The 21498-nt window shown below is 56.7% G+C and overlaps 1 protein-coding gene across 1 annotated transcript in view; it reads left to right on the forward strand.

Moving 5' to 3' along the window:
- The window catches only part of LOC105484118 (calcium voltage-gated channel auxiliary subunit alpha2delta 4), a 133567-nt gene extending 112976 nt beyond the window's left edge, over window positions 1–20591 (forward strand). The window contains exons 27-38 of the mRNA XM_011745432.3: window positions 25–86; window positions 1196–1240; window positions 1444–1506; window positions 10877–10947; window positions 11407–11482; window positions 12066–12118; window positions 12438–12490; window positions 12787–12807; window positions 15005–15122; window positions 16808–16920; window positions 17205–17287; window positions 18837–20591. Of these exons, the coding sequence (XP_011743734.3) occupies window positions 25–86; window positions 1196–1240; window positions 1444–1506; window positions 10877–10947; window positions 11407–11482; window positions 12066–12118; window positions 12438–12490; window positions 12787–12807; window positions 15005–15122; window positions 16808–16920; window positions 17205–17287; window positions 18837–18941 (863 nt within the window). The 3' untranslated portion in view covers window positions 18942–20591. The remainder of the gene's footprint in view (window positions 1–24; window positions 87–1195; window positions 1241–1443; window positions 1507–10876; window positions 10948–11406; window positions 11483–12065; window positions 12119–12437; window positions 12491–12786; window positions 12808–15004; window positions 15123–16807; window positions 16921–17204; window positions 17288–18836) is intronic.
- The last annotated feature ends 907 nt before the right edge of the window (window positions 20592–21498 follow it).

Raw genomic sequence — 21498 nt, forward strand, 5'->3', positions numbered from 1 at the left:
GCCCTCTCTCTTCCTGCCCTGTAGCCGTGGGCGTCCAAATGAAGCTGGAATTCCTCCAGCGCAAATTCTGGGCGGCAACACGGCAGGTAGGTGTCAATGCGACAGGTAGGTGTGATGTCAGGCCAGGTCGGGTGGGGAACTCACCGTGCTTCCCTGAGTGTAGACCCCTCGCATCCCCTTGGATGCTCCACTGCCTTGAGACTCTCAGGATGCCCTCCCGGCCCCCTCCCGCTTCTCAGCCCCTCCCTCCCCAGCCTGCAGGCCGGGCCTCAGCGCTGGTCCCCAGCCCCTCCCAGCCCAGTGCTGAGGGGCACGACCCAGAGTCACCCCCCTCGCCATCCCAAAGTCACTGGCTCACCTCCCCCCCTGCAGAGGCAGAGCCATCTCACTCCACTGTCCAAGGTCCAGGGTCCAGGCCCTGATGGCTGGCAAGAGATGCCAGAGACGACAGTGGCTTCTGGCTGAGAACTCCCCGCTCTGCCTGGCCCGGTCCCGTCCGTTCTACTGGCTCCTTTCCCCTCTGCTTCCCCAGAGCCCTCAGGTCCCTCTGGGCTTCTGAGCTGCCCCCATCACCTCCCTCAAGCTCCCTCAGCCCCAATGTCCTGCAACGCCGACCCTCAGCCCCCATCACTCATTGCTGCGGCCTGGCTTTGGGCAAGTGCAGGGAGCCCGAGAATGAATGGGGAGGGATGGAGGGCAGGGGGCTGCGGCCACCCTCCGCCTCACCGGACAGCCAGTGCAGAGTCCACAAAGCCCCCTCCCCACACCAGCATTGAGCCCGGGGGCTGCAGGGCCTGCACCTCTAGAAGGGTTACCTGGGCCACTCCACCAGCCAGGGCCGGCAACATGCTGCACCCACAGGCCACATACCACACACACCACACACATGTACCCTCCGCAGACACACACATGCACACACCACACGCATGTGCCCTCCACATACAGACACACACATGCACACACCACACACATGTACCCTCCACATACAGACACACACATGCACACACCTCACACACATGCTCTCCACATACAACACACACATCCCACACCCCACACACATGCCCTCTGCATACCCCATGCACACATGCACACACACTGCAAACGTACCCCACACACAGCGCTCCCACTTCCACGCGCCATTTCTACCACACACATGCATGCCGTCTCCACATTCAGTCTCTCCTCTTCCTTCCAGTGCAGCACTGTGGACGGGCCGTGCACACAGAGCTGTGAGGACAGTGTAAGTTCTGCCCGAGTGAGGAAACTGGAGGAGGGAGCCATGGCCCTCCACCTGGTCCTCCTTGCAGACCAACTTCCCTCTCCCAAATCCCCTCCTTCCCTGCAGGGAAGGCTCCCACGCTGCCTTCCAGAGCTGGGGGACAGGCCGGAGGACCAGGGTGGGCGAGGGTCCTGGCGTAACCTCCCTTCTGGGCTTCCCCCCAGGATCTGGACTGCTTCGTCATCGACAACAATGGGTTCATTCTGATCTCCAAGAGGTCCCATGAGGTGAGTCACTGGGGATGTAGAATGAGGGGGAGAGGGCAGCAGGAGGACTGGAGACATTGGGCAGCCACTCCAGCCAAAGAGAGCCCCACGGCCCCAGGAGGGAACCCTGCTCAGGGCCAATTCAGCTGAAAGGTCTGAAGAACACGGTGTTCTTAAAGCCAAAGTCAACAGAGCAAGATGGCAGAATTTGGATCACTTTTCAACTCAGAGAGTCAGAGAAAATATTACTTCTTCATTTTACCTGTCACTAGCCTGGCCTCGTCCCATCCCTGGTAGGAGCCACTCAGTAACCCCATCTCAGGGCCCGGGCTGGCCACACTGACCCAGCCTCACGCGGGGCCTCCCCCCAGCGATCCAAGCACACCCACTCATCAGATCACCCCCAACCCCCTCCTGCCTTTCTACCATCGTGGGGCCCAGAAGACACGTCTTCCCCACTTCTTGTTCTTGTCCTGTCTGGACCTTATGGAAAATTATACTCTCGCCCACCACGCTCGGGCCTTCAGTGTGCCAGGGAAGAAATGGGGGATGGATGTGAGGCTTTTTCACCTGAAGGCCTGGCTTGCACATCCTAACCTTCCCCTGCCCCCGCTGGGTGGGGCATCTCTCTGGTTTTTTTTTTTTTTTTTTTGAGACAGAGTCTCGCTCTGTCGCCCGGGCTGGAGTGCAGTGGCCGGATCTCAGCTCACTGCAAGCTCCGCCTCCCGGGTTCACGCCATTCTCCTGCCTCAGCCTCCCGAGTAGCTGGGACTACAGGCGCCCGACACCGCGCCCAGCTAGTTTTTTGTATTTTTTAGTAGAGACGGGGTTTCACCGTGTTAACCAGGATGGTCTCGATCTCCTGACCTCGTGATCCGCCCGTCTCGGCCTCCCAAAGTGCTGGGATTACAGGCTTGAGCCACCGCGCCCGGCCGGGGCATCTCTCTGAACTGAACATGTACTCAGACAGAAAAAAGAGAAAGTACAATAATATTTTTATACTTGCTGGGCTCCAAAAGGGGCCTCAAAATGGATTATTCCTTTAGCCAGGAATCAAACTGAGAAAGAAGCCCATTCCAACCTGAAGCAAATCCAGATTCTATTCACCAGACGTATTTCCTTGAAGCGAGGCAGAGCGTCCGAACGGCCTCCTGCCTGAGCCTCGGGGAAAGGGGCGTAGTATTTGGTTCTGTGTGAGCTTCACTACTAATTAGAAATGTGATGTGGGCAAGCGACTTCCGCTCGCCGTGTCTCGCTGGGGGCTGGACTACATGGTGTCCAAGCCAGCCCCAGCTGAAGGCTCGCACCGCCTGATATGCAGAGGCTGATGCAGAGGTCGTGGTCAAGGCCACCTCCATGCATCTCAGGGCTGTGGTCTGGCCTGACTGGGATGCGGCTTCCGATCCAAAGAAGTCATCGTAACAGGGCAGGAACCGGAGCAGGGGTGTCGGAAGGAGACTTGGGAAAGAGGACAAGTGAGGACAAAGGGGCACCAGTGGGTCATGAAATCTAACTCCTTGGGGTAGTGTTTAAATGACCCACTTAACGAGCAGCAGTTCTCAGCCACAAGAGCAGAGAAGCCAAAGACGGTTTCATTCAACTTCCTCTTGGTGGGAGTGGGGGCAGGGCTTTGCAGGACTCAGCTAATTGTTCATCGTGGTCACCTGGGCGCCTGCCTCTGGTTTCCCCCTTCTCCCTTTCATGCCCCCTTTTGGCCATTTCACTCTTCCCCAGACAGAGCCCGGGCCTTTGTATTTTTCCACTGTTCTGGGAGAAAACCGGTGATGACAGGAGTTGAAACCAGTGGTTGGTGTGAGGCTCTGGGATTACCTGATGCCCCCTCGTTCATGCTCTGACCCCTCTTGCCCTGGGTAACTGAGCCTGACCACGTCCCCAGGCCTCCCGTGGTGTTGGCTTTCAAGGGCCAGAGCATGGGCTAAGGCGTCCCAGAGAGAGCTTGGATTCTGGACACTGGGATGGGAGGTGGCAGGACAGAGGGACAGGATGGCCAAGCCTGAGAGCGAGCTCTAGAGCAGGGGTAGGCGAGCATTTCCTAAAGGGGAGGATGCACACTTTGGTTTTGAACTTCATGAGACTCAGCCCTGCTACTGCAGCAAGAAAGCAGCCACGGGCGATCTGTTAGCAAATGCACGTGGCACTGCTCCAGTAAAACCTTTGAATACTGAAATGTGAATTTCAGATACATTTCATGTGTCATGAGATGTTATCAATCTTTTGACTTTTTTTCCCCAACCACTTGAACATGGAAAAGCCAGTCTTAGATCAAGGTCCCACATGAATCAACAGTGAGCCAGGCTTGGCCTGCGGGCTGTGGTTGCCAGTCCCTGCTCCAGAGGCAGCCGGACAACCGTGCAGGGAGCCAGCCCTGGAGGGGAACCACCCCAGTCTTGAGAGAAGCTGGCAAGCGTGTGGCATATCGGGGGACCCTCTCATAACCCACTGGGCCACTTTGGTCCTATTCTGTCCAGACCACATTTGCTCACATGTCTTCACGGATTGTGAAATCACTGAGAACAAGTTTGGATTAGATGTGGTAGCCGTCAGTTACTCAGAGATTTATATTTTATAATGTATTTGTTTACTGAACTCATCACCCCCATTTTCTCAATGATTCTATTACCTTTTTACCCTGTGTGTAGTTTTATATGCCATCCCAAATCCTCCATGAAATGAAACAGGACAGAAATGAACTGACCTTCTAGAGGCTCCTGCCAGGGCCCCCACTCCCACCGTGCTTGGCTCACCCTTGCTTCCCCAACGGTGAGGCCTCAGAAGTGAGGAAGGCTCCCACATCATCTGCTGGGACCTTGTTAGTCTCACTTTACACAGGATGGGAAAATGAGGTCCTGCAAGGTTAGAGCATTAACCCAAAAACTCACAGCCACAGAAAAGCCAGAATTCAAACCCAGAAAGCCAACTGAAGAGCAGCAAAGAACAGGGGGAAGAAGATTCTAGAAAAGACCTCTTGGAAGGGGAACTGAGCTGGGAGGACACTGGTCTTGATGGGACCTGAGCATCTGCAGGGCACGGTTCATGACCCCAGCTAGACTGGCTTCCTCTGGTGGGTGTGGAGGCTGCAAGTCCGGGCCCCCTGGGTGACACTCCTGGCCCTGAGCCCCACCCAGGTCACTCTGTCACCGCTTAAGGTGGAGTTCATTCACTTGCTGCGCTCAGCTGAGTCTCATGGAGTTAGGACCAATGCCTGTAGGACCTGAAAGGCAAGGCCCAGGAATCCCAACCCTGTGTTAAGCTCTGGGCTAGTGTCAGGCCCTGGGAGTCAAGACACTGTGACAGGGCTCACTTCCTCTTTCCTCACTCTGGACAGCTGTGACCATGCAGCCTGAACTGTGTCGGGTTATGGGAGGGCAGCAGGCCAGAGACCCCGCCTGGCGTGGTGCCTGGCACACAGCAGACACTCGATAACTGTGTGGAGAACTGAACTGGCCTGAGAGTGAGGGCTGGAGGTAGCAGGCGCTGGACTGGGAGGTGAGAGGAAGACAGGGAGGTAGAGAGTCTGGGGCTAATGCCGCTTGTTCAGCTGTCCAACACTCTGTCCATCCATCTGTTTTTGCTGTTTTTGAAAAAACGTATTCATTTAACAACTCTGTAGCAGTTATCTATTGCTGCATAACAAATTATCGCAAAAGCAGTGACTTACAACCAGAAGACTTAAAATCTGGCGGTTTCTGTGGGTAAGGGATCTGGGTGCGGCTGGCTCAGGGTCTTGCACAAGGCTACAGCATCAAGGTCCCCAGGGCTGCTGTCATTTCCAGGCTTGACCTGAGAAGGATCTGCATCCGGTCCCACGTTGGCAGCGTTCAGTTCCTCCAGGGCTGTGAGGCGGAAGCATCCTCTACCACAGCAGGCGGCTTCCTTCATCAAACTGAGCAAGCCAAGGTGGAAGTCAGTCTTGAAACCTGATTTCAGAAGGGACACCCCTCACTTTTACCGTAGTCTGCTTGCTAGAAACAAGGTACTATGTCCGACCTACACTCAAGAGGAGGGGCTTACACAAGGGCGGGACTCCCAGGAGGCCGCGATCATTGTGAACCACTTTAGGGTCTGCCCACCACCAACTCCCACCAACCGACCCAAACCTGCCCCTCTTCCCCAAACACACAGGCGCCATCGAGGGCCACAGAGCCTGGCTCCCCTAACTCATCCGCTCCTCACTGCTCCTCCCTGCTTATCTCTAGGCCTCCAGTGCTGCTGAAGGATGGAAGCCCCAGCATCTGGGAGCTTGTCAGAGATGCAGATTTGCCAGGGCCCCACCCAGACCTAGGGACTCAGGCACTTTGGGACTGGGGTCCATCAGTCTGCTCAAAGGGGCCCTCCAGGTGACTGGGTGCGTGATGGGTTGAGAACCCTCCCCAGGCCTCACGGCTGCTGTAGAGCTGGATGCACTTGAGCTGGCTGCTGTCACTTTCCTGACTGGGCAAATGTGTCAAAACTTCCAGTGACTCCTTGTCCCTGCTGGGGTTCACCCAGGGGCCTGGAGAGAGAAGCCTGTTGAGCTACAGATGCAAAGGTTCTTCCCAGACAAAGTCCTTCCACACCCTCCTCCCCATAGTCAGTGAGTGGGGAAACCACAAGGGTCCCATCTGCAGCCAGCCCGAGGGAGTGGCTGCTTGGCTGTCTCCTGTCCAGTGGTGTTCCAGGCCTGCTGATTAGACATTTGGCCTCTCTTCCAGGCCAGGGCTCATTCTTATAATAAAGAGTTATGGATGACAAGATTGCAACCCTTGATGTGGGGCCTAGAAAGAGAAGCAGACAGTTGGAGACAATGACAGCAGCTTTGTGGAGCTTTGTAATATTCATAGTGGATCTGTCACCCTGAATCTGGAGACTCCGATGCCTGTCATTTGCTTCCTGACAGCACCCACCCGTGGGAGCTTCAAAGTGGATCTCCAAGGGGCAGCAACTGCAGCCTAGAGAATCCAAGGCTCCATCCCAGCACCTTTCCCTGGGAGATTCCCTGGATCTCTCAGAGCACAGCACCCTGCTCCCTCCACGCCCTAGCCCAGTGAGCCGGGACCGGGCAGGCCCTCAGAGCAGGGCATCCCTTTCTGTTATCAGGGGCGTCAGGCATGCCTGTCTGGGCCTTGGGTCCTGTTTCCCTGAATCCCTCTCACCTTCCCTGCCCCCTGCAGCCTGCCCAGCCCAGGCTCCTCATCTTCAAGTCACTATCCCAGCCTGGCACGTGTTCCCATCCTTTCCACTCTGGGCAGCCTGCCTTGGCCATCTTCCGGGACACCACATGCCCTGGCAGCGGTGCTCCCTCTGCCTTCCTGGCTTCCCAAATGGCCCTGCTCCCCTGGGCCCTCCAGGAATAAAATTCATCCTGTCGTGGTCAGAGGCAGGCTCTTCAGGTGGCTTTCCAGGGAGTGCAGTGCTGCCCCATCCCCACCCCGCTCCTCCACGTCCCTCCCAGGCACCCCTGAGTGTCCAAAACACTCCTTAAGAGACTGCAGCCTGGGGGACGGGGGGGCAGGAGAGGCTGCACAAGCCAGGAGCAGACAAAAGGAAACTGATTCCCACACGAGCCAGACACAGGGACTTGAGTGTTCACACCCCTTAGGAGGATGAGCTCCCATCTTTAGAGAAGAAACGGAGGCTGTCCCCAGGTAAGGAGGCCATGGGACGCTTACTCCATCTGTCACCAGAGTCAAGAGCACCCCTTCTGTCTTGGCACAGCCTCCCACAGCCCTGCAAATTAGTCCAGGCCTGGGAGGGACTGCCCAACCTCTCATCACTTGCTCGCCTGCCTCTGCCCCCATCTGCTTCCCCTGCAGGCTTCTGGGTGGTGCTCACAGGACCCGCCTCCCCCCAGCCTCCCTCCAGACTTGAAGGCCGGGCAGGGGGGTCCTCGACCCTTCTGACCCAGCCCCAGAGTTCAGGCAACCCATGGGCCACTGCTTATTTGTGAATCGTCCCCCTGAAACGGGGGCTGGGGTGGAGTCAGGCCCGGGCATCACGCTATGCTTTGGGTGCCACTCCACGGACGGTCCGGGGCTCCTAAATCGACAAGGCATCCCACGTCGACCTTTGGGCCTTGGCTTTGCAGGTTCAGGGACTCTATCTGAGTTGGGGATTTGCCCTGACAGACTTCAAAAGAAACTATCAGCCAGGAATTGTGTTCTGCTGCCAGCAGAGAAGTGGCTTAAACACCTAAAGGTTTATTCTCTCATAAAAGAATAGATGAAGGCAGCCTGGGCCCGGCCTGTCCCCATCCGCACGATCCCAGCATTGCTGGAGGGGCTCCTGCCTTCCAGTCCGCTTCCCAGGGCGCAAGGGCAAGGATGGGCAGGGGGCAGGAGGCCTTGGGACCGCTTCCCGGAAGTCCCGCCCAGCGGCTCTGCTCACATTCCATTGGCCAGTCCTTGCCGCAAGGGCTACTGGGAAATGTAGTCTTTTCGCTGAGCACATGGCTGCCATAATTAAAGTCAGGGTGCCTAACTAAAGAAGACGGGGAGAATGGATATTTTCTGCCAGAGTGACAAATCCTAGAAAAATCAAGCTATTTATTTATGGAAGGGGACACATTTTTCTAGTGTCCAGGATACACATGCGTGCTCTCAGGGACCTCTCTTCTCAGAATCCAGGGTCTAAACAACAGGGTTGTTAGTGAATAAGCCTAGAATTAGGAAGGAGAATGGGACAGGCTTGTAGGAATTAAGACCAGCCTCGTCAGAAGCCTTGTCTCCACTCCGCTGCGCTTTCCCAGGGAGCAGAAGAGTCGGGTCATTCATTCCCTCACACATTCCTTCAGCAAATATGCATGGAATAATAACTGTAAACAGGACATGGTGTGGTGCTGTGGGATAGAGGTGGATTTCTGTCCTCTAGAATCCTGCTGTCAGGTGAGGGAGTGACGGAGGAAACACACACACACACACACACACACACACACACACACACACACACACACACACACACAGAGTAACTAGAATAGCGAAAAGCAAGCCCCAGCTGAGAGAGTTTAGCTGGAGGCACCAGGGAGAGCTCTAGGGCTGCACCTTGAACAGGCGGGACTTCAATGCCTTTCACATTCCCATGTGCTGTTCTGTCCCTGGAATGCCCTTGACCCTCCCTGCTGTCTCCCTGCCATGTCCACTGCCTTCTTCCATGCAGCCTACCAGGTCTTTGGGTTCCCACTCCATTCCGCCACTGTAGGAGGTGCCAGTTATCAGCCAGCCCTGTCTGAGAGTTTGTGTGTTCCCTGTCTGTCCATGCAAACTAGTCTGAAGTTCTTGATTCGTGTCCATTTCATTCATTTGTGCATCAAACTCACCTGGTGAGCGCCTTGTGAATAAAAGGTGTTATGAAATAGTTTTTGGTGGTCAGGCTATTCCAGGTGAAGAGTGAGCAGAATGTAGACAGGCAAGTCTGAGTACCTTTGTCTGCCTCTGTTTTCCTCCTGCTTACTTTTGTAATTGACCCGTCCATTTTTAGATTACAATTTGCCATGCATTTTTAGTGGGTTGCATCCTCACGTTTTAATTTTATAAGTCAGCTATTTCCACTTATACAGGAAATACTGTAGGATGTAAAGACTATGTTTTGTCATTTAATTCCAATTTGGAAAGTAATACTTCCTGACTTCATCCCAGATTCCTGGCGTGGGTGCATCTGGGGACCTGTGGCCCCATATTGGCTGATTATAAGTCATAGCATTATGAACCATGGGCATGGTACTGGGGTTATTGTCCTGAAGCTGCACCATCACCTCTTATTTGAGAGAGAACTTCTCTGATTTTTCATTAGGTGTTCAGGAGTTGTGCGTTCTGACTAGCCCTTGTCTGGAATAAATCTCTGTTCCCTTCAGAAGGCTTGCTGGAGTCTACTTGGCTGTCCAGGGCAGGCCCCAGGTGGGCACCCAGACAATGCCTACCTTTCCTTGAGATTGGCCAGGCCCATGTGCCTCAGCTCCTGTGCCAGCCTTGCATTTCTTTTTATTGGTAGTTATCACACATGTCATCATTTTGGGCCCTGGCAGCTAGAAAGATCTCCATGAAGAACCTGACATGACCCTCAGCTTGGTTTCCACCTCCCTTCCCTACCAAAATTCCACACTGACTATGTCCAGGTACCAAGACACTTTGGGGAATTCAGAGATGAGTAAGACATGGTCCTGTTCTCATACAGTTTTCTACCAAATATCTTATCTGGCAGAGTGAGACTGGGACTGCATGGGCATGCAGGTCACAGGCTGCCAGTGTGCAGAGGAAGGCCTCGTTCTGGCTGGAAAAGTTAGAATCAAAAGACTTCCCAGCGAGGGTGAGGAAAAAAGTTCCTTGGCACGAGGACAGAGAAAGGGTAATCAAGGCAGGGAGAACAGCCAAGCCAGACCCCAGACCTCTCCTCCTAACAATGGCTGCCATTTTTCAAGTATTTACTAGAAGCCACACGCTGCACACACGCTATCCCCAATCTTTAAAGACAGCCTACATTCAAGTTGAAATCCAACACCAAAGCCCAAGCTCTGCCACCCTGCCCTGCTGAGAAACGGCAGACTCAATAGGCCAAGGCAGGTACAGAGGCCATGAGAGGTGGCAGGATGGGGGGCCTGAGGCCATTCTCAGCCAGCTAGGGGGCCGCTGCCTGGCACAGGGCACAGAAGCCACAAAGCACTGGCTGATGGACAACGAAAGGGGAGCCAGGGCAGGAGGGAGGGTCCTGTTTATTTTTTGGAAATGAAGACGAGAGTGACCCATTCATGCTGCATTTGAGGAAGATGACTCTGGCAGTGCCACAGGGACTAGGGGAGAGGTCAGTGAGGCGGGCAGGTGGGCAGTGGAGACAGGGCAAGGGATCCGGTTAGGTCATTGTCGTGGAGGGGACAAATGACCTATCCACAGGGCACACTGATTGTGGGAGGTGATGGGACATCAAAAGCGACACCAGCCCTCTCACACTGGGAGGATGAGGATACCAGTGTGCACGAGACAGGCGCTGCTTTTGACCTTCACCTGCAGAAACGTGTAAACGTGTTTTATATCTGACCCCACACACACACAGCACGTACAACAAATCCAGTTTCATAAAACATTCTTTAACCTTGCTGCAAGTGATTCACACAGAATTGTTCCAAGGAATTCTGTACCATTGAAAAATCATATTGCAACCTCTAGGCTGGTCTCATAGTCTGCTGGCCTGGAAAGCACCAGGCCGGACGGTAAGGCGGGGGCCAGGCCCGGAGAGGGGCGTGTGTGGAAGGTTTCAGCTGGATGATGCTGAGAGGCATTTAGAGGGAAAGCCCGACAGGCACCAGAAGCCTCGACCTGAGCTAAGTAAGTAATGCTGGACTCAGAAGGCTCCACCCTGCTCCATCTCTCTCCCTCCCTCTCTCTCTGCCCTCCCTCCCTCACAGACGGGAAGATTTCTGGGGGAGGTGGATGGTGCTGTCATGACCCAGCTGCTCAGCATGGGGGTGTTCAACCAGTAAGTGGGGCACCTCCTCCCTCGTCCAAATAGACATAGCAAACCAAGAGCTGACGCTAAGTGGCCCAAGCGGATCTCGGGATCCTGACCTCCAAAACCCACAGTGGGTGCCCCTAAAGAGCTCCAAAAGCAACCTTTATGGAGCCAGGGCGTCAACATGATGTGGGGAGGGCTAAGGTCATGTGGGCCTCCCTGGGAGGGACCCCGCAGGTCAGACCCTAGAGGGAAAAAGGGAAAACCGTCCAACTCAGAGGGCAAGCCATTTGCTCTTCATTGTCTTTAAACCATTCCAAGTGCAGACATGCAATTTTCAGCATGAACTGTCTTCTGATCTGCTGTCCTAGCTCAGGCTCCTTTGGGAATTGCGGTAAATGGGTGCTCTGCTAGTAAAGCCTCCTGAGGCAGGGGCAGGGTGTGGGGGTGGCTTCGGACTCATCACAGCCTGCGTCTGATTTTCAGAGTGACCATGTACGACTATCAGGCCATGTGCAAACCCTCAAGTCACCACCACAGCGCAGCCCAGCCCCTGGTCAGCGTGAGTGTCACCCAGCCCTCCCTCTGCCAGCCAGCCAGTCCTCTGCCCTCTCCTGGAATGAGGTCACTGGTCCTTGTTCTCACCCACGTTGGGTGTCTGGCCCCAGGGCCCTACCTTGACCATCTCCACCTTCTGCTCAGAGCCACTGCTCTCAGTCCCGCTCTCAGGCAGGCCTGTGGGTCTTCAAAGGGACTGCTCTGGTAGCTGTGACATAATAGGGCCTCTGGCGGAGACAGAGAAAGCAACCTGCCTCAGCCCCAGCCCCTGACACTGCCACTTGATCACCAGGGATCCTCAGCAGTACAGCACCAGGATGAGGCCTTGACTCATCTCCTGGAGGGGCACGTCCAACCCCACCTGAGACGTCTGACCTGCAATAGGCATTTCCCAGCTAGCTCAGCTCTGCAGGGCAGGTGGGGGGTAGGGGGATAGTGGGTGCTGGGCTGCGGGCCTGAGCTCTGCCGCCCCCACTCCCAGTGGCAGGGCAGCCCACTGTCTGGTCTCTCTGAGGGTGGTGCTGGGGCGTGGGGGGACCCTCAGCCTTGGACCTAGGTGTGAGTGGTGTGTACTCTCTCCTTCCCAGCCAATTTCTGCCTTCTTGACGGCGACCAGGTGGCTGCTGCAGGAGCTGGTGCTGTGAGTGGGGGTAGACATGGGGCTGGTGGAGGGCTGCATGCAAGGGTGGCTTAGGAGGGTGTGCTTGAGCAGGGGGCTGCAAGGTCTCCAGGACAACCCACTTGCGACCAGAACCCGGGGAAGGAGGGCACCATCCCTGGGCATGGACACCACCTCCTCCCTGCACGCTGCCCCTGGGAGGGACCTCACCGCTCACCCCAGAGCCCTCAAGCAGGGAAGAGGGTGTCCTAGAGGAGAGGGGATGGGCCGGGGGCTGTCAGGGATACTCCAGCCCCTTGTAATCTCAGAGGTCTCCCAGATTCAGTCCTGTGTCCGACAGGTTCCTGCTGGAGTGGAGCGTCTGGGGCTCCTGGTACGACAGAGGGGCCGAGGGTGAGTGCATGGAGCTGCAGGGCCGTGTGCTGAAGAGCAGTGGCATTTCGGTCCACTCACGTGAGACCATTCCCCGTGGGGTGGGTGACAGTGGGGATAGGAGCATCGTTGTTCACCTCTCACCCTGCGTGGCCTTCTCTCATCACCTCCCTCACTCCTGGCTCTGTGTGTGACATCATCTTGGGACACCGCCACTCCATGTGCCATCATCACCACCCCATGACATCCTGCCCTCCTGTGCCACCATGTTCTTCCTGTGCCGTGTCCACCCTGTGCTGGGCTCACGTCCCGGCCAGCCAAAAGTGTCTTTCATCACTGTAAGTAGCTCTGCTGACAATCCCTGCTAGCGGTGGGTTGGGGACGAAGCAGGAGCTACACAGAACCCGCCCTCCATGACCCGTCCCAGGAGTGACCCCAGGCAGGGCTGAGCTTTCCCGGTGTCAAGTACCGTTCCTGGGGGTTGGGGGACTGGGGAGTCTAGCCCAGATCTCATCTCACACGAGGACAGTCAGGCCCCAGGGAAAACGAGAAACTCCAGCCTCCCGTTGGGTGAGAACATGTAAGATTCCAAGAGGAAGGGTGGTGCGGCTGGGTGGCCATGAGCCAGTATGAGTGAGCAACCGCCAGCCCACCGCTTGGAGAAGCAAACAGCGGCACCCCAGCCCGGGCATCACCAGCCCTCAGCAGGACTCCTGGTTCCAGATGCCCCAGGAAGCTCTCAGGATGATTCCCCTCTGGGACCCTGTGTCTGAGGACAGAGTCCCCCAGAGGCAGCGACCATGAGAGGCCCCAACACAAAGCCCGGTGGCTCTGGCCACACGTGCAGGGCGGCAATGAGACTGGCCTTTCAAAGCACTCACTGCCCGGGCGCCTGGGCACTCCATGACCACAGGAGGCCATCTGCCTCAGTGTTCATAGAACCTTTGCCACGGGGTTCCAAAACCTCCCACCACCTGGGCTGTCCCCAGCTTATCCCATCTCTTCAGCTGTGCTGTGTTCCCCCTCTGGCTTGCTCTTTGTTCTCTCCTGCTGGCCTTGGCTTGGGGCTTCCCCTGTCCCTGGGCTCAGGGCGGTTAGGGCTGTGTCTCCAGACTCCTGGACTCACACCCATGATCGATTGGGTGGGGCTGCTCTGGGGCGTTTGCAGTCAACAGGTGTCAGTGACAGGAACCAGGAACACTGTGTCACTTAGAAGCAGGTCCCCACCCCCGTGCGCAGAAACACAGGGCTTCACCGTGGGGTGGGGACACTGTCCCCTCTGTCTCTGTCAGCAGCTGTATCTTGAGGATGATCCCCCTCAATCTGCCTACTCAGAATTTCTCTTCTCTGGAGCACCTGTCCCCTGGAGCTCCTCCCCCTGGCCTGCCCAGGTGTCAGTGTCCTCAGTGAAGGAGCTGGACTTGGAGTCCCAGGCCGGGGTGTAGGTGCTGCAGCCCCCTCCACTGCGTGACCTTGGGGATGCCACTCAACCCTGCCGCTGTCAGGCCTCTGTGCCCAGCCCTGGGGACAAAACTCACAGCCCAGCCGCTGTGGGCTTGCTCGTCTCAGTGAGGGTTTTCCGCGTGCCAGCCGGTGTCCGCTCTGGGTTTCGAGCTCTGGCTGGAAGTTTCTGGGTCTGGAAGTTGAGGAGACCCATGCTCTCCTGTAGGACCCCACATGAGCCTGGAAAGGTAGCTCACACTTGTGGCCCCCACCTCTAGGTCTATCCTTGGGGGCCACAGCCGGGCCCTGAGAACAGAAGGGCCACGCAGAGAGCCTTGGGAGGAACAGGAGCGCTGGGCACAGTCCTCGCCTGTGCGGTGGGGCCCTGCTCTGCCATGTGCCCACCTCAGGAGGCTCCAGGAGCGAACAGACTTGGGTCCCCCAGAGCGGGGCTGAGGCACTCGCCTCTGCCTTCGGTTGAGTCCACTGTCCTTGTCCCAGGGAGCTAGGGCAAATCGCACTGCCCCCAAGGAGCCCCGCGCCAGGCGGCTGTGCCTTCTGGGCTTTGGCAGCCCCAGGCCTGGAGCCCACCTGCCCGGCTGCCCCCACCCCAGGCCCTCAGGTGGGCCTGGCTATGCGGGAGAGGAGGGCAGGATTGCCCAGGAACAGCGCTAGGTGTGTCCACAGTGAGGGGAGGGGTGGTGGGCCTAAGTACCCCCAAACCACCCCTTGGTGCCCCTACTGCTTCTGCTCCCCGCTCAGACCCTCCCCGGATCTGAGTGCTGGAAGGAGCCCTGGAGATGGTGCACCGCCCCCAGCTCACAGCCAGAGCCAGGCTCCCAGAGAGCAAGCGCTTTCCCTCCACCAAGACACAGGGCCCCGCGGCGCTCCCCGTGTGAAGCCGCTCTCCGTGCCTTCCCCTCCCTTCACCCCCACCGGCTCCTCCACACGTGTACCGAGAACCGCCTGAGGAGGGGCCACCTGCAGATGGACTGGGGGGAACTCTGGCCCTGGGAAGGCTGAGGCGAGGTCACCCCAGGCCATGCCCTCCGAGGCCCCTTTGGCGGCCTGATGTCCCTTCTCTGCCCGCAGCCCACAAACAAAAGAAGCAGGACCAGCTGCAGCCGTGCGACACCGAGTACCCCGTGTTCGTGTACCAGCCGGCCATCCGGGAGGCCAACGGGATCATCGAGTGCGGGCCCTGCCAGAAGTGAGGCCGCAGGGCGGCGCCGCCCGTCCCGCCACGCCCCTCCCTCCCTCGCGAGACGGAAGCCGGGGCAGGGCCTGGGAGGAGGGGGAGCTTCTAGCGCGAGCCACGCTGCCGGGGTCTTCCCGCGCCGCCCTCCGTGCAGGAGACGCAGGAGGCGGAAGGTCTGCGGCGGGCGGGACGCTGGGGGCCGGGACAGCCGGGGGCGCTGCCGTAGGGGAGCGGGGAGAGGCGGCGAGGCCAGACCCCGTGTGGCGAGCCCGCCCCACCCCACCCCGCCGAGGCCGCGGCGTCCCTGGGCGAGGGGGCCTTCAGCGGGTCTCCCTCACCCCTGCTCGGGCACAGGCCGGAGCCAGGGCTGAGCTGCACGGGGAGCACTTGGAAGGCAGAGGGAGGTGCGAGAAGAGAAGCCGGAAAGTGTGCGATGTCCTGGGCCGCTGGGAGCCTTGGGAGGAAGCGGAGCGCTGGGCACAGTCCCCGCCTGGATGGCGCGGCCCTGCTCTGCCATGTGCCCATCTCTGCCATGCGCCCATCTCAGGAGGCTCCAGGAGGGAACCGACTTGGGTCCCCCAGCGCGCGGACAGCAGCCCGGCCAGGCTTCCTGCTGTGTGGACGCCGCTAGTTACAACCCGCCCTGGCCCGGGGAGGCCGGGAGGCCGGACGGAAGGGTCTCTCGTGCTGACCCCCGCCGCCGAGCCCGGGAGGACCCCAACCCGGGAACGCAGCGGCCTCCTCGAGGGTCGCCTCGGCCAGACCCCCCGGCCGCGGCACCCCATTGAACAGTGCGGCCCCCGCGGCGCTGGCATGGGGGCTCCCTTCCCCCTCCCTGCGCGTCTTGCTGCGCGGGTGTCACCCCGGGTTCCGTGCAGGGTTGAGGGTTGAGATGCGCGTCCCCTGTGCACTAGTCTCCAGGGCTCGGTGCCAGGATAGAGCCGCGGTCTCGGAGTGAAGCGAGGGCCTCAGATAGACCTGAGTTTAAAACGGGCTCTGCTCTTCCTGGCTCCGGACCGTGGGCCAGTGACTTCGCCTGCTCTAGTCTCCGTTTGCTCATCTACAAAATGGGCACAATAGCAGCCTCTTGGAGAGCCGTGAAGGCTTAGCGTGTACACGGCTGCGGTGTGCACGTGTGGACGTGGGAGACCCGCGTCCCGGCGGAGGGCTCGGCAGGCGGCCGCGGGGACTGCTGGGAAGGCCGTGGGCCCGGTGGGCGGTCCCCGCCCCACTCCCGCCACTCCTCGCGGGGCGGCCTCGCCGAGCGCGGGACCACCGCGCCACCTGGTGGCCAAGCCCCAGCACTGCCGCCTCGCCCAGGCCTGCCCCCGCCACCCTCACCCAAAGCAAGCGTGGCCGCCCCTCCCGTTTGCTCTGGATGGTCTTGATTGACGCCTGTTGTCCCTGCATGTATTAATAACAACTCTGCACTCTCCAAAGCGGCCCGGTTTGGACTTCCTCACTTTCTCCAATCTGCTAGGAAAGGAAATGCAGCAGCAAAGGCTTGTGGGGAAAGCCAGTTAGAACTGAGCCATCTGCCCGGGCCCGTTCCCGTAGCTGCCCCGACCCGCACCGCCTCACGGTTCCGGGCTTCCCTGCCACCCTAACTCCACACTGAAGTCTCCAGAAGTTCCTTCCCTAGAAGCCCTTCCCGTGGTCGCCACGGAGCCGTCCTTGACTCCCTTTCTTTGCTGCAGGGTATTTGTGGTGCAACAGATTCCCAACAGTAACCTCCTCCTCCTGGTGACAGACCCCACCTGTGACTGCAGCATCTTCCCGCCAGTGCTGCAGGAGGCCACAGAAGTCAAATATATCCTGCAGTCCTCGGGGATGTGTGCGGTGGGGGCGGGGCTGTAGGTGTCTGTGGGGTTCAGATTTTGAGCAGCGGGGCCAGCCTCCTTCACCACCAGTCTGCCCTCCACAGGGTTCCCTTATTTGTTCTCTAACCCTTCCCTGGGCCCCGGTACTGCCTCCTGACCCCAAAGCTGCTTGCAGGGCAACTGGTGGCACCAGAGCAGGTTCTTCCAGACCTTGTTCCAGTCTGCAGAATGGGCTCCGGTCCTGAGATATTGACCTTAACAGTGATTTCTGCACATAATGCCTCTGTCAAATGTGACCGGATGCGCTCCCAGAAGCTCCGCAGGCGACCAGACTCCTGCCACGCCTTCCATCCAGAGGTACGGGTTGAGGCGGGTCGAGGGTGGGCTGGATCTTCACCCCCAAACCCTCTGTGCCTGGGCCTGTGCCCTGAAGACAGGAGCATACATGGATGCCAATGAACACACCTGTGCTGTTCAGGGGAAACATTTGCGTTTATGCCCTGTGACGCGGTGATATAATAAGAAACAGATATTTGGTCCCTGTCCTGATTCCTGGCAAGCTCCTAAAACCCTTGTTATTTCCTGAATGATTAGGGTGATAGGTGCATCTTTCGGTATAGTGTTTGGTCTTGGTCCCTGGTTCCTTCGCAGGTGCCTCTAAGACCTTTGGAACGATAGGGGTATCTTTGAATGCTAATTAGATGACTGGTGGCGGGGGGCCCTAGACAGGATGGGGGCTGGCCACAGGAAACACCAAGGCAGGATTAGAGGGTTGGGACTTTTGGCTCCAACGCCCTGGCTTCTGGGAAAGGAAGGAGGCTGGAGATTGAGTTGATCACCAATAGCCAAAGATTTAATCAATCGTGCCTATCGTAACGAAGCCTCCATGAAATCCCCGAACAATGGTGTTTGGAGAGTGTCTGAGTTGGTGAAAGGGTGTGGGAGCTCTGCGCACCCCATGCCTTGGCCTGTGTGTCTCTTCCACTCCGCTGCCTGAGCTGCGTCCTTTATAATAAACTGGTAATGGTGAGGGAAGCAGCTTCCTGAGCTTAGTGAGCCGCGCTAACAAATGACGGAGCCTGAGACGGGGTCATGGGAACCCTAGATTTACAGCCAGCCTGTCAGAAGGTCAGAAGACCTGGGGCTTGCGATTAGCATGTGAGGTGAGGGCCACCTTGTGGGACTGAGCCCTGTAACTTGCGGGATCTAATGCTACTTCTCGATAGTGTCAGACTTGAATTGAATTTCAGGACAGACGCCCAGTTGGTGTCCAGAGAGTGGGGAGGGAAAAACCCTTCACATTTGTTGAAGTGGTGGTGTGAAAACACAGCACAGCCCTATGTCATTAAAATACGAAGTCAACCAGGATCCAAAGGTGCTTTAACAAAGAGCCACGCTTCCTAGGCCTTGGGCGCTAGGTGAATTAGAACGCAGTTTTCCCATCTTGTCCTCGTTCCCGCTGCACTTAGTTCGGAATGATCTGAGCAATGTGAGGAGGCCGTCATGTGGATGACAGTCCTAGTGGCTGGAACAGATCCAGAACCGAGACCCAGGTGTCAGGCCCTGAGCCGGGCGCTTCATACACGGTCTCGTCTGCTGGGACAATAATCCCCATCAGAGATGCTCCCAGAGTTGAGGACTTTCCTGAAGCCATTCTGAGAGGACGACCCCGCAGCCACTCCAAGCCTGGGGCAAGCAGAGAAGGCTGGTGCCCCCTTCCCAGGCTGCGGGGCCAGCCTTGGCTTTTCCCCCAAAAGGGAGGGGTCTAAGAAAGGTAGCAGTGCTTCCCCTGCTTTCTGAAACGCCCCTTTCCCCAGGATTTTGGCCCCATTCATGGTGGAAGCCCCTCCCTTTTCGAGGGTCCCCCCCTCAGTGCTGCCCTCTCACCTCTGCTCTGGGTTCGCAGGAGAATGCCCAGGACTGCGGCAGCGCCTCGGACACCTCAGCCTCGCTGCCCCTACTCCTGCTGCCTCTGTGTGTCTGGGGGCTACTGCCCCACCTCCTGCGGTGACACCACCTAGCCTGACCTGTGTTTTGGCAAGGTGATCCTTCCAGAGCCATCCCAAAAAGTCAGCACGGACGTGGGATGCAGCTAACTGCAGTCGGGTCACCCCCAGGCCAATGCTCCTGTCAATCCTGGGCTGGTGGCCCCTGCGGCCGGAGAATGCTGGCTGGAACAAGAAACCAATCCCCTGGCACCACTTTCAAGACGCTTCACGGTGCCCGGTACCGTCCGCCCTAGGTCTCAACATGAGCATACTTCTAACCTAACCTTCCTGCCTCCTCTTCGGGAAGCCAGCGTGAGCTCAGCTTGGAACAAGACAAAATAACTTAGTTCCTCCTGTACTCCGGAGTCCAGACCCGGCCAAGAAAGGTCAGTGGTTTCTGACCGTTTCTGTCAGCGTGGTCTCTGGTAGAACCTAAGGACTTCCGGGCACTGAGAAAAAGCAGCAGAATGAGGCCAAATGCAGAGATGAGGCTAAGGCAAGAACATGCCCCAACTAAAGCATAGATTCCCCAAAGTGAGGCTCAGGGTGGAAGGCAGCTCGCTTTCCTAGCGGATGCTCTAAAAGGTTTTGACTGTGTTGGGGTGGGGGTTGGGTAAGGGAATGGGTAAGGGAAATCCGTTCAGGAAATATCGACAGGGCTGCATGTGATGTCCCCGAACTGCTACTATTGAAGAACTTCCCAAAACTTCTTTACAAAGCCCTAAAGGAAAGTTTGCATCTATGAAAAGCCAATAGGCTGAGCCATCCAATTGCCGCATGGAAATTGATGTACATTCAGGGGATGGCAAAAACAGCTGTAAAATAGTGAAAAAGAGCAGTCATTGTGCTCTTTTTCTGGCCAATGATTTACAAAAGAATCTACTTGACTCTGTCCCTGGAGTGAAATCCTTAGGGTTGGAACTTGTGGGAACATTCCAACTTGCTAAGCAGGGTCCACTGAGAGGGAAGCTCAATCTGGGAACTCAGCCCCAGCGCACACACATCTCCCCAGGGTCCCAAGGCCCTGCAGCTTCCTCCCCCCACCAAACCCCAGGCGACAACAGTCTCCACGGTGAGAGCAACATTAAGGGCAAAACCATGGAGAAATCTGGGAGAGGCCTCAAATCTTTCCGTTTAACAAACCCTAGTGATGGGCATGGATAGTATGCAGGGATTTGGGGGCCCTTCCTCCTGCTCCTCCATCGCCCTCAGCCTCCACACTTCAAAGTACAAGCTGTTCAAGTTTCCTACCAGCAAATAGCCCTAACTTGCCTCTAGAGTAGGCCAAATGCCAACTCTGTAAAACACACTTACATTATAGGTTACAGAATGTCACTCTTAACAGTCATGTCTTGCAACAACCCTGTGAGGGTGGTAGTAATGCCCCCCTACAGCAGAAGACACTGCAGCTTGGAGAAGCCAGCTTAAGTGGCAGAATAATGCTAGAACAGCTCAGGTTTACACGTACCGAATAACATGTTTCAGCTCATTCCATCCTCACAGCAGCCTCCTGAAAGTGGGTACATCCCATATTACAGAAACTGCAGCAGAGTTGAAAATTGCCTCCAAATTATTGGAAGAGTATTGTGAAGATTGAATGTGATATAGTCACGTAACATGCTTGAAACTGCCTGGCATATAGTAAACGCTAAATAAATACATGCTAACTGCTATCATTACATTATCTTGTTTCATGGAGGTGGGGACAAAGAAATTACAATTTAGATGCCAGGAACAATAAGGTGTCCAGCAGGCCCAGCAGGGTTAAGAAAGCACCAAGGAGCCCTTTCCAGCCCCTGGGCTGCCACCACTGAGTGTCCCAACCACGTGTCACGAGGGTCCCCGTGCTGCGCACAGCAGGGTGAGCACTCTCTCGCCCCGCCACTCCCTGCCAAGGCCGTGGCCGCCCACCTGCCGTTCATTCTTCAGCATTAAGGCATGTTCTGACCTCCAACTGCATTTGACCCCAAGTACCAACTCACAGACACCAACCAGCAGTCTCTCTAGGACAATAACCCAGTGTTATCTTTTGGAAGGCTTATCTTCCCCACTCAAACAGGAAGCGCACTTTCAGGCAAATTTACCAACTCGAAAAGCCAGGCTTAGGAAGCTGGAGCAGCTTCTAGCCTTGTTTTGTCTGCTTCCTCTGGGCCCCGTGTCTCTGCATGGCCAAGGGGAATCCCTTTCAAGACCATTGGAAGGAAAAACCGTTTCTGATAAAGTAACCTTCTCTACTTTGGAGAACAAAATATTCTCGTAAGTTTTGCCTTTGAAGCTCAGAACGATTCCTCCTTTTCTACTTTTAGCAGAACCACTAAAGGACAGCAGGTGGCAGCCTGGCTCACTCTAAAGCCCATCACCTGCTTTCAGAGGCATGAAGCTGGAACCTAAGTCACTTAATAAATGTGAATGCAGAATTTTGAAATCTTACGTTGTACACCTTTGGAGGACCAGGAACTTAAGGATGCTGCCAGATCTTCCTCAGTACCAAGGATATGTTAACTACTAAATCCACCTAATAATGTTGTATATTTCAATAGAAGAGCTTTCAGGGAAAATGCTTCAACCACTTCATAAAGC

The sequence above is a fragment of the Macaca nemestrina genome, chromosome 10 (assembly GCF_043159975.1).
Source record: "Macaca nemestrina isolate mMacNem1 chromosome 10, mMacNem.hap1, whole genome shotgun sequence".
NCBI lineage: Eukaryota > Metazoa > Chordata > Mammalia > Primates > Cercopithecidae > Macaca > Macaca nemestrina.